This window comes from Pan paniscus, chromosome 21, assembly GCF_029289425.2.
Source record: "Pan paniscus chromosome 21, NHGRI_mPanPan1-v2.0_pri, whole genome shotgun sequence".
Lineage (NCBI taxonomy): Eukaryota > Metazoa > Chordata > Mammalia > Primates > Hominidae > Pan > Pan paniscus.
Window position 1 is genome coordinate 9766380 of NC_073270.2, and position 18435 is coordinate 9784814.

Here is an 18435-nt window from a genome sequence, read left to right on the forward strand (position 1 = left end):
GAAAGTGGTTGTAGCTAGGGCTCAAGTTCAGTAATTACTAATCCTTGGTTAATCTTAAAAGGAGTTATCATAAAGGCATGCACCAATGAGGAGACTCTGATCCGAGCTGAGGCCAACACAAGGGCAGGACCCCCACAGGAAAAAGCCTTTGGAGACCCAAGATTTCCTGAAGAGGCTGCTTCATGGGACTCCAGGTTCTCTGAGATGGTTGCTTACACCGTCTGCACTATTGACCTTGCTTCTAATGTGACTCGGTGTAAGAACTGAATTCATAATGTATGTTCAGTTCTTTCCTGTTGGTGGCATTCCACCTGACTGAAAAGAAATACATCCTTCATCTAAAAATAATTAGCCTCTGAATGGCCTTTTATTTCAATTGCCCGGAGGGCTTTTATTGATTTTTTTTCAGGGTTTGTGTGGTTAAGAGAATGGGATTCTTCTGGTGGTGTCTTTCTTAGCCTCTCTCGAATAGGCTGTCATGCCCTTGCTCCTCATGTGCGGCTAAATCAGAAGCTACAAAGTAGTGACTTGCAGACTCAGTTGGGCCTTTTATTGGACTCTTGGTATATGTTAAAATTGCTGAATTTGAGTGTTTTACACAAGAAATGCAATTCCACTTGGCTACAGATTCCACTACTTCTCAACTGCCTTATACCAGATCTAATTCACAGATTTGTGTTGCTTCTTGAGCCCCATAGATATTTGAGTTCAGAGATTCTGAAATTAATGTACATGTATTAAGTTAATACATGTAAGGTCCTAGGAACAGTGCCTGCCACACAATAAGCACTTAGTTAATTTTAATGTTACTATTATTATAGTAAATAATTATTTTATGGTTCTATATTTCCTTGTTTATTAGCAATTTACTAGGTTGGTTATAACCCGAGAGACTTTTTTCTTTTTCTTTTAAGCTATGATTTTTCCTTAATCCAGTTTTCCATTTGCTTGTTCTTTTTTATGGTATCCGATTCTTTACAAAAGTATTCTGATTAAATTAGACTGTACTTAATGGAAAACAGAAAAACAACTAGCTGATCAAATAAACATTTCCTAAACTGAAGAATGACACAGAGGGAGTGAAAAACCAGGATCTTCCAAGTATGACAGACACAAAGAAAAGCCTGTGATGATTTAGAAATTTGCTGGGCTAATTGCAGCTGGTTGAGGGTCCTCGTTGTTTTCCATAAAACCGTATTGTATTATGAAGAGGACAGCAGGTCAATAAGACCCTGGGCCATGGGACCCCTCTTCAGCATCACTTTTCAGTAAAAGACAATTCCCGATTATTTTGTGAAAGCAACTTTGAAATCCTAAACATGAAAGGAAAACACATTGGAATGTTTTGTTATATTCCCCTCAACACACAAGAATATCAGGATCCTGAGATCTTCACACATCCTGTTTTTACATAGTGAACAGTTGGCCTGGAATGGTGGGGATGGAGCCCTGGATAGGAGGCAAGAATTTATTTATTTTACTTATGTATTCATTTTGAGACAGCATCTCACTCTGTCACCCAGGCTGGAGTGCAGTGGCACCATCTTGGCTCACTTCAACCTCCGCCTCCCAGGTTCAAGCGATTCTTGTGCCTCAGCCTCCCAGGTAGCTGGGGCTACAGGCGCCGGCCACCATACGCAGCTAATTTTTTTTTATTTTTAGTAGAGATGGGATTTCACCATGTTGGCCAGGATGATCTCAAACTCCTGGCCTCAAGTGATCCACCTACCTCGGCCTCCCAAAGTGCTGGGATTACAGACGTGAGCCACTGCACCTGGCCAGGAGGCAAGAATTTAGTATTCAGATCTTGATTCTGCGCTGAACCACTTGGATGGTAGGCTTTAGTCTCCTCACTTCATGATTGATGGGATTTGATGAACAATGTGCTGAATGTTTATTCTCTCAAGATTATAAAACAAGTATCTTAAGCTTCCTTACCCCAGAGCACAGGATCTTCAAAGACTTAGAACATCTTTTGGTATTTCAAATACAATATTAACTTTCTGTTTGACAAACGTCTTTGGGTTATTATCTTGATTATTATTTTTTTATTATACTTTAAGTTTTAGGGTACATGTGCACAACGTGCAGGTTATTTATCATTTTTGTAAAATCAAAATTTGTTTCCTAATTCACAATCATTTTTATGCCCAGCTGAGTCTTCCAGAAGAAAACACCTAACTAAAAATAGAAAACTTCTAGGCCTTAATCGCAGGCCCCATAAGGAGAAAGTATTCCAGTGCTGACATAAAAAGTTCAGGGCCAGGAACTCACATATTAGCTGGGCTGACGTGGCCTGCTGAGTAGCATAATTATTGTCCTAAATTGTAGTATAAGTTGCTTTTAGGGTAAGTGGCTTGGGTATGTATATAAAGCAATAAGAATTTTGCTCCTGGAAAATGGTAAACAACTCATTTCATGTCAAGGCCACAGAACTTAATGCACACTTTTGAGAGAAATTATAAGAGTCATGGGGAAATGCAACAATAATACCAAATAACAGACACAAAACTTCACTGGCTTACAATAATAAACATTTATTTAGTTCATAAGATTGTGGGGTTCAGCTGATCTTGGCTGAGTGTGGCGGAGCTTAGCTGGACTTGTTCATACATCTGTGGTTCATTACGGGTCAGGCAGGTAGCTCTGTAGCTCTGCTGATCTTGGCTGACTTACATCTCTGGGTATCAGTTGGATGTTGATGAATCTAGGATAATTTGGGGTATGGGACTGGGATGACTGAGGTGATTCAACTCTTTTCCTTGTGTTAAATCTTCTACTAGAGTAGTCTAAGCATGTTCCCATGACATGCCATAGGAATAGGAGTGAAAGCTAAGTAAGGGCTTTTTTAAGCCTCTGCATAGGCCATGCCTGCTAACATCCTATTAACCAATGTCATCGCATGACCACATCATCTTCAAGGAATGGAGAAATAGACTCCTCATCTCTCATAAGAGAAGCTGAGAATCATAAAGCAAAGGCTCTGGGTACAGGGAGGAGCCATTAATCCAGTCAATCTACCACAGAGGAGAGAATTGACGAGGTCCTAGTCCTGGTTTTGCTACTAGCCAGCCATATCCTTCAGAAAGACCCTAACTTCTCTGGGCCACAGATTTTCACTAAATAAAAGGAAGGATTTGAGTATAATTGCTAAAGTCATTTTCTGAGACGTCAAAGTCATGAAGGGTTTGACTATGTAATTGTTAAATGTTCTTTTTTCAGGTTCCTACAGTAATCTCTAGACACCTGTGAGATGATTAGAAATTTTGAAATATATTTCAGGACTCAGAGGAGGTATAAAAGCGTGGACTATGTTAGGAGTTTTCCTCTGTGGCAGTTTCATGGAATATATGCATATATAGAGGAGTTCACACCTAAGAACTATGTCAGAATGCATTTGGCTTTTGACTTGAAATAAAGTTTAAAAAGGAAATGCATGTTAGGAACTGTGCTTGGTAAATCACATGGTCTCTAGTTTCTGTCTTTCCTCTTTTATTGATTCAGTATTTGGATTTACTTAGCATTTTGCCTACCTCGTCCTTGACTCCTCCAACCTTCCTTTCTGGCAACTTAGCAACCCTCATTCTGCCCTTCACCCAACAGCCTTATCAACACTTTGAATCTAAATCTGAGCATTAGCATTCCAGAAGTCTGAAGATATGAGATCTACAAAAGAATTGTTTAATATTTATCTAGACCCTGAAGTAATGTTGTTGAGGAAGGAAGAGAATGCACAAAAGGAGAAAATTGTTGGAAGACCTTCGTCTGAAGTGGTGCTATTCACGGTGTGGTTCTTAGACCAGCAGCAACAGCATCACCTTGGAGCTTGTTAGAAATGCAGGGTAGCATGCCCCACCCCAGATCTTCTGAATCAGAATTTGCGTCTTAACAAAATCCCCAGGGATTTTGTATGTACATTACCTTGTCACTTTTAATGTGCATCCATCTGTGAAATTAGCCAGAGATTATGAAAACAGAGTATGTGAGAATTGTAATCCCTCCATTGTAATCTATGGCTAATTCATGAAAGTAAATGTGTGATAATTTAATTTTTATATATTAGAGCAGATTCAAAGTTGAGATTCACGTTTTCTATCACATCTACATACTTACATATATACCTGTAGATTGTGTAGGGAAGAGGGAATTTACAGCTAGAGAGCTGTGTCTCCCCAGTGAATGTCATCTATTGTATGTCCAATGGAGGAAGTGTTGAGAGCTTCTGCCCAAAATAAGGATAATGCTAAAGGTATTGGCAGATTCTACAAGGCTCAATTTTTAAGTCTCATGTCCTTCATAAAGTATTTCCCATATTACCTTAAGGCTACAATAGAGTCTTCATTTTCAGCATCCATAGTCCATCTTGTGTGTGGCACTCATTCAGTTCAATGTTTTATTTTCCCCGTATCCATTGCTTGTCACCTAGGACGGATTCTAATTTCTCCAGTCACCACAACACCAAACAGGGCCTTGCATGGGTCAGAGTGTTCAAAATACCATTTATTGACAAATGCATCAAAATCAACAACAAACCAGAATATAGTCCCAAAAGAGAAATCCACCAAGTACCATAACTGACCAAATAATGACTCAAATTAACTGGAAAGAACAAGGACCAGTTCATAGGCAGGACTTTAGATTTTTTTTGCTGTAAGTGATTTTTTCTCTCTTTTTAAAAATGAGGTTACACAATATTAATTAATAAGCAAATCAGAGTATGCTAAGCATTTAATATGTATGATCTTGTTTAAACCTTTTAACAGCCCAGGAAAATTGGTTTTATTATTCCTATTTTATACATGAGACAGTTAAAATTCCAAGAGATTAAATAAGCTGAGCAAGGTCATATTTCATAAAATGCAAGCATTCTAAACCCTATGTGGAGAAAGAATCTTATCTATCCCAAAGTGAATTGTCTACTTTGTGTAGATCTATGGCATCAGTTTAACTTATGTTGCCTTCTTAGCCCTGTGTAACAGGTTCTATTGCTAGTTGGTATTTGTTCACAAGATAAAAATTAATTTTAATATTATTTTGAAGCAAATATAATTATTTAGGAAAATCTACCCAAAATATAGGCATGCACCAAACTCCAGCACCCAATAAAAAGCAGCAGTAATTGATTTCCATTGTGAATGGCCTGTATTCTTCTACATTGGCATGGACTATCCAATTTACTTCTGTTTACATCTGGAGTATTTTCAACTTTGACCTAGAAATACACTGATCACCATTTCACTCCTCATCTTTAGATTTCAGTTGCCAACAACCTTGAATTACAAAGTTGAACAAAAGCTGCATTTTACTTGAGTGGTTTGTAATTTTGAACTTGAGTTCATGTTTCCTAGGTGTTGTTTGTCTATAGGTGTCAGTCCTGCCCTTGGTTGCCGCGGGACCCAAACATTCTGAATTTGCTATGCCTCTGCTGGGACTCAGCGGGCTTTATCAGTTTCTGAACAGTTTTTGCTTTAATTTATTGGGACTGGGTACTCAATTCACAGGGGTAATATGAATTTGGAAACTGCACTCATTCACGGGTTTCTAATTCCCTTTGTGGATGTTTTTCCTCAATGTGCTCCATGAATCATTTGCTTCCTTGCCTCATCTCCAAGGTTGTGGATTGGGTTTTCCTAGTTCCCATTTGAAGGGTGGGCACCCCTGGCTCTATTCAGGGACTTCAGGTTCCGCACTCCAACACCCGGCATCCTGAGGCCTCCTCTTCCAATCTCTCCTCGCCCCGCAAAATGGAGAATCAACTCTGTTAACTGTGAGTTCCTTTGTTATTTCTGCGACTTAAGGATTTCTTTTCCTTATATTCAAACTCAGCTGTAAACTTAAGTGAATATGTCTGTACTGTTTCATTTTGCCTTTCCCTAGGTTTGGAATAGAAAAGGAAATTTTCAGTCAGCCATATTGACTCAAAGTCCCATGGCAATTTATTCTAAGGAAACTTAGTGGAAAACAAATAAACAAACAAAAACTGAAGTGGTTAGGATATAGCATGTGGTCCCATTTTCCCACATGTCACTTTCCAACAATCCTTGGGTAACATGACTAACCTCAGTCTATAAATTTCTTATGATCCTGTTATTTTTATTCTTGAAGCAAAATTCATGAGATTATTCTAAAAATAAGATGAGGCCTTGCACGTTTGCTCAGGCTTAATTTTGAAACCATTCATTCTATGAATGTATGATTTTAATGCATTTCCCATTGCTTTTAATATCCACTTAGCTAACTGATGATGTTGAGGTTAAAATACTATAGTCCTTGCAGTAATTCTCGTAAAATTGTCCTAGTCACTGTATCCCACATTCAGAGTTCTACATTTTTCTTTTTTGTATTTTATAGAAATTATATTAGATTTTGTTTTCATTTTAGAATGCTATTTTTATGCTAAAAATGAAATAATCACATTACCATAAAAGTGAGAAATAGAAAAAATAAAGATACTCATAATTCTAACACAGTTTATATTTTAGTGTTTCTTTTCAAAGTCGTTTTGTATTCTTTAAAAAATGGTCATAGTTATTATCACAGTATGTATACAACTATAGGTACATTTTTTCACTTATCACAAAAATATAATTATTTCTCCCTGTTTTCAAAGCCATTGATTTATATTATTTGACTACCTCATAGTTCTTTGAGTGAGAGCCTTATGATTTTTTTACAGAAACACTTAAGTTTTATTCATGTTTTTGCTGTTGCTTGGCTTGTTTGTTAGTTTTACTATTTTCCCTGATCTTTAGCAGTAAATTCCAAAATATTCTGAGCAAGATAATTAGAGTACCATATTATTATTCCTGCCTCTCAAAGGCTAGGAGATATATTTTTAAAGTGTTAAAAGACTATAAGGAATTAAATTTTAAATATATGCAGCATGTATTTTACATCTCAGAATTGCTAAACGATTAAATTTCAAGTGTTCTCACCACAAAAAATGGTAAGTATTTGAGGTGATAAATATGTTAATTGGCTTTATTTAATTACTCCATGTTGTATTTATAAATCATGACATCATTCTGTACTACATAAATACATACAATTTTAAATTGTCAATTTGATTTATATATATGTGTATGTACACACACACACACACACACACACGCACACACAACAGATGCTCCCAGAGAAGAAAAAGAATAAAATAATTGAAAATGTCTACTGAGAAAACAAACTGAAACAAGTGATCCTATGTCTATATTTAAGGTAACATAACCATACAAAGAATATAATTACTTTCAGTGAATTTTGGCAGAGTAATATAATTGTGCATCCTTAGTAGGATATATTTGATGAATAAAAAGAACTTCAAAAAAGTCTCAAGCTTCATTTGCTTATTTTATTGACAGGTCATAATATTGAAACTATTTCTGGATATATTAATATAGAGCAAATAAATAAATATGCTAATGCTATCTGAAAGCAACCTTTTTAGGAGACGTATGCTTCAGTCTTTATGGGTGAAATGTCATGATGCCTGAAACATTTTCAAATGACTCAGCAAAAAATATAGAGATAGACAATACATAATGCATATGTGGCAAAACATTGAAATTAAGGTAGTTTTCACAGGCTGGTTTTGTTTTGTTTTATTTTTTGGTTGCTTTGCCTGTACAAACAATGCTAAATCAATGCTATTTTTCCTGTACAAAAATAAATATCTTAGTGTATTCATTCTTATATGTTGGTGGTTTTGTTTCTGTGGGCCAAATTCCCAAAAATGGAGTTGCTGGGTTACAAGCCTATGTTTGCCTTCTTATAAATTTTGTCAAATTATTGCCCAATGTTTCAAAGTGTCAATTTCTCAGAATGTTATTGCTTCTTTAAAAGAAATTTCTTTTAAATTTAATGAATTAAATTAAATTAATCAATATAATAAATGTCCCTTGAAAAGGTATTGTGCTATTGCATTTCTCTAATTGTTAATGAGCTGCTTTCATCTATATTTCAAATATATATATAGTTGTGTTGTATATATATTCTTTGTATTTTATTTCTTTTCCTATGAATTGCTTTATTTATGCTCATTTTTCAGAGAAATTGATTATCTTCATCTAGATAAAGATATCTATATTTTTCTTTCTTATGTTTTTCTGTCTTGCTTAAAAAGGTCTCTGTACCCCATGATTATACAATTATTCACAATCACAATTATACTTTTGGCACATTCTCCTAGACAGAAGCAAATAACAAGCAAATAACAATCCTAAGATTGTTATTGGCTTCATATTTTATATTATAAAGTGGTATATATGCTATATAATATACATAATATAAATATTAATATATGTAACACATTATATTAATTTATTATATTTATATTATAAAATATTTATATTATAACATATAAAATATTTTTATATATAAATATATTAATATTTATATTATAAAATACATTGGCCTTATATTTTATATTAAGATCTTTCATACACTTCATTGGGCAAAATGACCTGAGTTAGACTCTGGAATTCCAAATTTTGAAAACCTTGCAAATATCTGTCTGCACATTATCCAGCTGCATATTTTTTTTTAAGTTTTCTCAATTCTTCTTTGTTATTCCACTGTGGCTTATTGTTCTCTGGTTTCAATTTGTTTCCTTAGGAAATTGGTTTGATTGTCTCTGATTCATAACTCAGTAACCTGTCTTATATTTATGCCACATTTATGTTATACTGGGTTTTGTTTGTTTGTTTTCTGATTGTAAGCTAACCTTCAAGAGTAACTTTGCTTGCTCCTTGGCCTTCACTTATGTTTTTTTATCTAAAAGCTTTCCTTAACTAGATCAAATCTCTGGCTTTTTTAAAGACAGAAGAAAAGAATGTCAGAGTCAGAAAAGCATCCCAAGTACAAAAATCTTTGACAACACAGGAAGAATTGAATACATTTGAACTTGACCGTATTGCCTTTTCCTGCTTAACTACCCAGAGTTCACAAAAATGACTAGTGGGCAACGTCTTTTGAAAATCAAGTTAACTGAGAAATTTAGAATTTGAGCCCGACTAGTCAAATTAAAGAACTGGGCCTATAATAAAACAAACTCTGACAACACTCTTCTTTATTAATATCTGAGTATAATAATAACTCATCTTAAATTTAGAGGTTAAATTCAATCATGTTCTTTCGTCTTTCTTGTTCATTTTCCAAAAAGAGGTCTTATGAACTTAAGATTAAACAAACTCAAGTTTGACAATGTTATGCTAGAAAGGCTCCAAGGCATAGCCTACAAAATCACATTTGTCTTGAAAATCTATCTGTCCTGTGGTGATTTTTTTTCCAAGAATATGCTTTGAGGCCACAGCAATGAAAGGATGGGGCCAGCTGAGTTAGCTTATGAGTATTTCATGGGTCCAGGCCACATAATGAGACTACTTTCTGTTCCCCTCACTCAAAGTTATAGCCATAATACTGCTGCCTAACAACCAACCATAAAAATCAGTCACAAAACAAGCATTTGCTAAGTTAATGGGTCTATGAACTGGTTCTGGTCTGGACCAGGCTCACCTGATCTCAGTAGGCTTGTTCATGCCTGTGTTTAGCTGGTGGTCAGCTAGGGGTGAGCTGGTTTAGAATAGCTTCACTTTTATATCTGATAGTCAATTGAAGTGATGCAAAAAGTATAATAACTGGGCCATGTGTCTCCTCTTCTGGCAAGCTAGGCTGAGCTTGTTCACATGATGGCTGAGTAAACTTCTAACTGTGAAAGCAGAAGCACACAAGGCCTTGTGACATCTGGACTCAGAACAGCATATACTTTTGACACATTCTCCTAGACAGAACCAAATAACAAGGCCTCCCCAGATTCAAGAAGATGAGAAATACACTCCGTTCTTTGCTGGGATGGGATGAGCTGCAAAGTCACACCACAAAGGTTATGATTACAAGGAGGGGTGAAGAATTACTGCCATTTGCACGACCAATCTACCATTCCCACCTAACACCCTGTTTCACTTGCACAGAATAGAAATTCAACACATATTAGAGTACAAAACCCAGAATATGGCAATTAGATAGTATGATGCTGAACCTCAGAACAGAGGCAATCAAAAGGAAGCCCTGGTGATCTGTGGAGGACCATCTAAGCCTAGGATTATGGGGAAGGAAAATTAGGAAGAATCTAAACTGGAATTCCACAGTTGGACCTAACTTTGGGAGTCCCCTGGTTAAAGCCAGATTTAAATCTGCTAGGGGAAAGGTTGTAAATTCTCCATGAGCCCAGTGGGGCTGATGAATGTGATTTGAATTGATTGCCAACAATAAAAACTCAGGCTCTTACATGAAGATGTGGATTTCTGACTTCAATATTTAATCTGACAAGCATCAGCTAGAACTGAGTTGTTTGTACTCCCTTTAGACAGGGCCTGTCATCTCTAGCTCTTCAGAAACCCCACAACCCCCTCTTTGTTGCACATAGCCTGCTACTTATTTACATGACTTGCCTGGCCCCTGTAACATCTGAGTTTGCAACCCTTGGGCTAGAATAGCTCTAGACCACTGATGGGTGGGGCTTTGTTGGAATGGAGCCAGAATTACCCTGTATTCTTTTCATATTTTCTTACAATGAACAAGTATTTAGTTTATAAGAAGAAAAAGCAAAAGCTCTAACTTGGAATGTAATAAATACAATTTTGAAATTAGTTCATTAATAATTGTATGGCTTTTTAAAAAGAGTGAAATATATGGCACTTAATATGTCATGAAGCAGTGACTTAGTTTAGAATGTAATAAAATCTACTACTATCCCATGATGAAAGTCTACTACAGTTATAACTTAGCCACAACTGGGTCAATTATTATAAATTATTAAAAATCATTATCAAAATTAAATTACTAAAATGTAGGTTTTTCTTAGAATTAAATTATTAAAAATGTTAAAAAGCATTGGTTTAGGTATTTGACATTTTCTTGTATTTTACTTCTTTTGTTAATAATTAAAGAAATAGTACTTATCAAGCACTATGGGGTCTTGTCCACCAATGAGCATTAACCTGAGAGAAATTATCTGCTAGGTCAGGTACAATATATCCATAGCTGAAGGTCCCCCAGTTCAACCTATAAGAGAACAGCAATCTGTTGTTTTCTTAAAACAGGGTCACTTGCTTTTCTTCCTTCCCTATCTTCCTTGGAAACACATGTGTGACTGAATTAAAATTGAGGTGAATTGATGATGAGGTCTGAATGGTAGTAAATGGAAGCTGTCAAACAACAGGCTAAGATTTCATTCATGCAAAAGAGTATGACATTGTAAAAGCCCCACTTCCTTCTAAATTGTTGGAACAGCAGGGAAAGAACTGGCAATTGTCTTCTTCCTGTTTGATGCTCCAGTGACTCGTATGTGCCGACAGGGAGAGTAGGGCCCTGTACAAGGTGCTCCATCATAGCCACATGAGTCCAGGGCCCTGAGCGCCCCCTCACAGCATGTTTCCTCCTCGGCTTATGAGAATTTATATGCTAGCAAATAGATTCATAAATACCCCACATTTTATATGTAGGGAGAATAGTTGACTTTCAATACTCAGCCTAAGCCATTTTTACCAGATACCATTTTTATTTTTATGTTTTCATTTTCTATTTTTATTTATTTTTATTTTTCTTTGATATTTAAATAATTTTTATAAATTTTTTAAAATTTCAACTTTTATTTTAGATTCAGAAGGTACATGTACAGGTTTGTTACATGAGTATATTGTGTGTTGCTGAGGTTTGGGATACGAATGATCCTGTCACAAAAATAATAAACATAGTACCCAGCCATTAGTTTTTCAAGCCTTGTCCCCGACTCCCTCTCCCCACTTTATTAGTCCCCAGTGTCCATCATTGCCATATTTAAGTCCATGAATACCCAATGTTTAGCTCCCACTTATAAGTGAGAATGTGTGGTATTTGGTTTTCTGTTCCTACATTAATTTGCTTAGGATAATGGCCTCCAGCTGCATCCATGTTGCTGCAAAGGACATGATTTCATACTTTTTATGGCTGCATACTATTCCACGTTATAAGTACCATATTTTCTTTATCCAGTCCACCATTAATGGGCACCTAGGTTGATTTAATGTCTTTGCTATTGTGAATAGTGCTATGATAAACATACAAGTGCATGTCACACACCTTTTGATGTGAAAAAAAAAAAAAACAAGTCATTTAAACTAGATCCATAATCTATTATCTGAGATTCTTGGGGCCTGTTGTTTTTCAGAATTTTAACTTTTCTGATTTTAGAAAGGCAATGTGATGCATATACCATGAGCATAACACTCCAGCGAGACCTGAGTAATCCTCAGAATCAAACAAATTAATATGTCTGCAGTTAAGTTCATGAATAGTCATATGACAGGGCATACATGAAATTATACATATTTCATGTATCAGTATCATCCCAGTATCAGTTCATGTCGATGAGTCTGCCACAAATTTGCCAGAAAAAGAAAAAGAAAAAAAAGGAAACTTCTGGATTTCAGAACTTTGGGATAGATAAGGGATTACTTAATATAAATTAAATAATTTAGTATTGGCAAAATTTATCTGTCACAGAAGTGAGAGTGAAAGGAGTTGAACTAAAGAGGATGCTCCCAAGCTGCTGACACTGTCTAGAAGGAGGCTAAGACTCAGGAAGACAGATGTCCTGGAGATTGACTTCACCCTGGCATTCCAGGGATCAGAACAAGGCCCAGAGGCTGCCCTGAAAGCTGCAGATGGAGGATGCACAGCCAGGATCAAGACAAAAAGTAGAACTGGGGGCTGAGAGTAGAACCCAGACAGGGAGCTATCAGAGTGGCCAAAGCAGATTAACCACCTTGGCATCCCCCAAGAGCTATTGAGAAACACAGGAGCTCGGGCCCCACTCAGGCCTCCTGAGTCAGACAGAATCAAGATCAAATTCCAGACGATTTGTGTGCACTTAAAGTTTGAAAAGCAGGGGGAAAAATCCAGGTTTTAAGTCCATATCTTAAAAATTGCCTCCAAGCTAATAAGGAGGTGTGGGGGAAGCATTTAACCTTGCATGGTGTTTCAAGGATTATTCTCCCTGCTCACCAATTGATAAGCAGAGATAATTTTCTTTAAACTTCAGGGTTTTCTCTTGGACTCAGCACAGCACAGCTCCCTACCAGACAACTCTCCCTGTTGCCCCCGTTCTCTCCCTGTCCACCGGAGAATCCCAGCTTTTATACTATTTTATGACTAAGACATCCACGTAAGTCTCCATTTGAAGAAAGGCTTCCAGGACTTTAAAACATCTGAAAATTCTCCAGGGCATAAAATAGACACATTAAGAGACAGTTTAAAGGGTAGCTAAAATAGTTTACAAGGCAAATAAAAATTAATTAGAATGAAAAATGAATCAAAATAAAGTGGTGGCAAAATAAGTCAAAATAAAAGTTCAAGTTGGTTACACGAGTTTGTTTACTTTGTGAAAATGCATCAAGCTGCTCCTTAGACCCCAGCATTGGCTTCCAGGCCTCTGACCAAAGCTGCACATCTCAAAGTCCACTCCACACTGCTCTGCCTATTCTACTCAGCTTCTTAGCTTCCCCCAGCCAGGTTCATGGCTGACCTTGGAACGCTCACCTATCAATATTTCTCAACCCCTAAATGTAAGAACCTCAGATCATTTTATATTATTTCTGACACATTTTTCTATTTTTCTTTCTTTCTCTTCCTCTTTTTCTTTCTTTCTTTCTTTCTTTTTTTTTTTTGGTTTTGAGATGGAGTCTCACTCTGTCACCCAGACTGGAGTGCACTGGCGCAATCTCAGCTCACCACAACCACTGCCTCCTGGGTTCAAGCGATTCTCCTGCCCCAGCCTCCCAAGTAGGTGGGATCACAGGTGCACGCCACCATACCTAGCTAATTTTTGTATTTTAGTAGAGATGGAGTTTCACCATGTTGGCCAGGCTGGTCTTAAACTCCTGACCTCAAGCAATCCACCTGCTTCAACCTCCCAAAGTGCTGGGATCACAGCCGCACGCCACCATACCCAGCTCATTTTTGTATTTTAGTAGAGACGGAGTTTCACCCCATGCTGGTCTTAAACTCCTGACCTCAAGCAATCAACCTGCCTCAGCCTCAACCTCCCAAAGTGCTGGGATTACAGGTGTGAGCCACCATGCCCAGACTCTGACACCTTTTTCAAAAGACCCGTGTGTGTGTGTGTGTGTGTGTGTGTGTGCATTTGTAGATACCGCTATTCATCTTATTCTGAGTCTTTAGCCTTATTATGCCACACATAACTTGAAGTTGACTTTCAGCTACAGACAAATGATGTGTCCAACTAAACTTTGTTACATCTCCTCTATAGGTGACCAGTGAATGATATTTTAAGTTAATGTATTAATCGGCCCCTTTGTATATCTTTTTCAGAGAGTTTCTATGGGAGTGGGTATAGAAACATAAACAACTTCAAGTCATCTCCCCTCTTGATGTCTCTCAGCTGCAGGTGGAGCTGGAGCAAGAATACCAAGACAAATTCAAAAGACTGCCCCTCGAGATTTTGGAATTCGTGCAGGAAGCCATGAAAGGAAAGATCAGTGAAGACAGCAATCACGGTTCTGCCCCTCTCTCCCTGTCCTCAGACCCTGGAAAAGTGAACCACAAGACTCCCTCCAGTGAGGAGCTGGGAGGAGACATCCCAGGAAAAGAATTTGATACTCCTCTGTGAATGCTCCTGCCAGGCCTTCAGAAATTGCATGGCCACTCCAGCGTCATCGGACTCTCTCTTATTACAAAGATCACTGCCCAGGACCATCTTCCCGAGAAGCATCCCTTAGCCTCAAATCCACACCAAAGGGAGAGTTCCAGAGGAATCCATGAAGAATTCCCATGCCCAGGCTCCATGTATCATGTGGAAACCTCCGCAGGTCTGCTAGTGAAGAATGCATGTATGTGAGATTTTTGTTTTCTTTCCAATAGCAAATTCAAAGCAAGCAACTTGCAGGCTCCATGGAACTTTTAATGAAGGACAGTGTCTTCTTTGAAGAAAATCAAGCTCATGTTTTTATTTGAAGCTCTGGTGTAAAATATTTCAAAGTCATAGAAATAGTTTGAGAAATGCATAGCATTATTTAACACTATTGAACAGCCGACTTTGAGCATTGTTTTTTCTAACTGCCCCTCAACTACCATTATCTTCAAGTCAACATGCATATTACATTTTCATCCTTTGCTTTGCAAGCACTGGTGGCTTGCAGTTTGCTAATTTATTTATCATAGAGTCATCAATGTATTTGTTGCTGACATGGTTTTATTAGATACTGTAGTGATTCAAATAAGTTTGTTTTCTATTTTAAAAAAAAAATCACTTGATTGTATCCTTGCCCAGTGAAGCCATCCTAAGACTTAGCAATATGGATTGTACATTTGACTCCATGAGCAAGTCGGCCGCACACTTCCAGACAGTGTGCTGTTTGAATTGACTATTTGCACTCAAAGTCTGGGTATTCATTGGTTATTGGCCTGAAATGATCAAATAACTACAAATGGTCTGTTGAATAAAAATAGTTGAGCTGATATATGTTAAGCAGATATTCAATCAGAATGAACAGGTTCCAGTGGTTATTTTGCCGTTTGACATTTTTTATGGTTCATTTATTTTTAATATAGAGAGGAAGATTGAATATTTATCTAGAGAATACAAAGACCCACATGTAAATGATAGGTATTATCTCCATGTATATATGTACCCACTTAGTCATGTAAGTGCATATACACATACACACACATGAGTGTAGATATGTGTTTATTAATTGACAATGACCCAAATCTCTTCCACAAGACTTAAAACCAAATTCAGGGACAAATGGATAGAGAAGAAAAGGGTCAAACATCTAGATTACATGGATGTTAAATTATATGGAGACGCTAAGAAATAATTGATGGAGCCATTGATGCAAACTGAAGTAGATTTAGAACTTATTATATGAATTTGATTTATATTTTGCAAGATCAAAAATTAGATGTTAAGTATCAGATTTTAAGCTTGTTTTAATGGTCAAAAAATTAGGACAGAAATATGGACATTTATTAGTATCTTCCATAATTTTTAAGTCTGACACATTTCTATTTTATTCTAACATAAAAAAACTTCCATTATATATTTACTAAGTATATTTAATTCACTTAACTGTGTCTTTATAAGTTCCTATTTTAGATGGCATAAGAGAAACAAATTATATTAAGGTAAAACTGATCAAAAGCATAATTGAAAGTTCTGAAAAAAGAAAAATAATAATATGTAGAAAAATGTAACTTAGAGAGTAACACATGAACATTGAAGTTAAAACCCAGAAGCCAGATGCTCACAGTTTTATTTTACTTTAAAATAAACCTGTCTGATTGTAGCTTTGCGAAATATCTTGAGACGCAAAAACCAGTTGTGTCCTGAAAATTGTTTCAAGAATTTAATATTTTTATGAAAATTATTTTATTTAACTTTAAGCAATAACTAGAGATTACAATTAAATTTTAATCAAAATGAAGGCTTAGTTCAAACATAAGGAAAAAGTGTTTGATTAAAAAAAACACATCTAGTAAGACGTAAGGGGGAAAATCACATCCTCTTTGGAGATGATTATATTTTGATCTGAAGGGTTTGGGGTGTTCATTAGACACTTAATAAAACTTAACTTCCACTGAAAAAGAAATCTTTTGTAAATCATTCTACTTTTGCACTTTGAAAGAAAGGCATTAATCATAAAGAAGCAAGAATGGTCAAAATCGAATGCTGCATTTTTATAAACAAAATTACAGACTGTCTGAAATTGAAGAAGAATGAACTAATAATAGCATTCATAACCAAACACAATGGTGATTATTGCAGAACATTGTATCACATTTTAGTCCAGAGATAGAATAAAGTTGAATAACCTTGACTTACACAAAACTGTTTTGGTAGTTGGATTTCATTATCTTAGTGAATTTAGTCATTTTACAATATGTTTGTATTTGGCCATTTACTGTAATCACATTTTTATATCTGTACAATGACACTTTTTGCAGTTGTGGGGTAGTGTGTAACACTGTCCATCTTGCATCATTGAAACTACTACAATGATACTATCATTTAATAATATTAATATTACTTGAAATAGACTAAGATAAAGAAAAGGGGTCTGTATGATGTGCAGTTTTGTGCCTTTATGTATTTGCCTTGTTCTTTGTTGAATGTGTGAAATTCTGTACTGTGGTTTTTCCTATAATAGAAGGTAGAGCTGTGCATTAAATTAGACTGTGTCTCTCTGATACCTTTACACTACTGAGAATAGCATGGTTTTGGCCATGTAAACCAATTTTCAAAGTTCTAATGACATGCCATGTGTTTTTGGTTTTTTATATTTCATTTTAAAATTTGAGTATCACCATACATTAATTAATACTCCTGTAGTAGATAAGCCTGTCATTAAGTAATTCCCAAAAAAAAGGGCCATTGCTTGCATTACTTTGAATTTAATGTTGCGCTTGTGCACTGTGTTAATATTGTTTGTGATGGATTGGACGTTGTGACTCTTGCCTTTTAAGAAGAAAAAAAAGATAGGACAAAGTATTTGAAGCTCTTAAAATGTACATATTTTGGTTCTTCTATCTCAAATTATTTAAAATGCATAATTCACATTTTTGTAATAATTCTATGCAATTTTGTGGCATGATGTTTCTTCCACTTGTAATTTTATGTGCTTTCATCACAAATCCAAAGGAAAGAATAAAAATTTCTTAACACAACCCAGTGGTTATTTCTTGGTGTCAGAGTCAACCTTCTTTTGACAGGGAAAGTGATGGGAGCGGGCATAATGCCAGTCTTTAGGGCCATCATGCCTACCCTGACAGGGCACATCCATGCCTGTAAAAGATATTGGGATGCTGCAATGTGTGTGCCAGAGGACACAGTTGTCATTGCTATCATTCCACCACCCTCCATCCAGGAATGGAATTACACTTGCCATTGTTTCCATAATGGAGACCCTCTCTTCCTTTCTCTCTTCCTTCCTTTCTCCCTGTCTTCCTTGACCAAAGTTAAGCAAAGCAAAACAGTCAAAAGTTTTTTGACATAAGTTGCAGTGACAAGAACTGACAGAGCACTTGATGTAAATTTTCTTATAAAACAGATTTTAAAAGTGTTTACAATATTGATAGGATAAGAAATGTATGTGTGAGTTTTATGTAAATGTTCCAGAGGCACCCCAAATGCAGTGTATTAGGTACTTATTTCTGTATTACAAATGGCTCTAAAATCTAGGGGCTTAAAACAATCAGAATTATCTCTTATCTCTTAGCTTCTCAAAAAAAATGTGTGGGTACATAGTAGGTATATATATTTATAGGGTACATGAGAGAGAGATGTTGATACAGGCATAAAATGTGTAATAATTACATTAGGGTAAATGGGGTATCCATCACCTCAAGCATTTATCCCTTCCTTGTGTTAGAAACAATCCAATTATA

General features: G+C 36.2%; 1 protein-coding gene across 4 annotated transcripts in view; it reads left to right on the plus strand.

The window, feature by feature from the left end:
- Nucleotides 1-17715, plus strand: part of PLCB1 (phospholipase C beta 1) — a 751601-nt gene extending 733886 nt beyond the window's left edge. For 2 of the 4 annotated variants that reach the window (XM_034947108.2, XM_003821362.4), the window contains exon 32: nt 14432-17715. In XM_034947108.2, coding sequence (XP_034802999.1) covers nt 14432-14659 — 228 coding nt within the window. In that variant the 3' untranslated portion in view covers nt 14660-17715. The remainder of the gene's footprint in view (nt 1-14431) is intronic. The other 2 variants (XM_034947109.2, XM_003821363.4) reach the window with 1 other exon arrangement.
- Nucleotides 17716-18435: the final 720 nt, after the last annotated feature.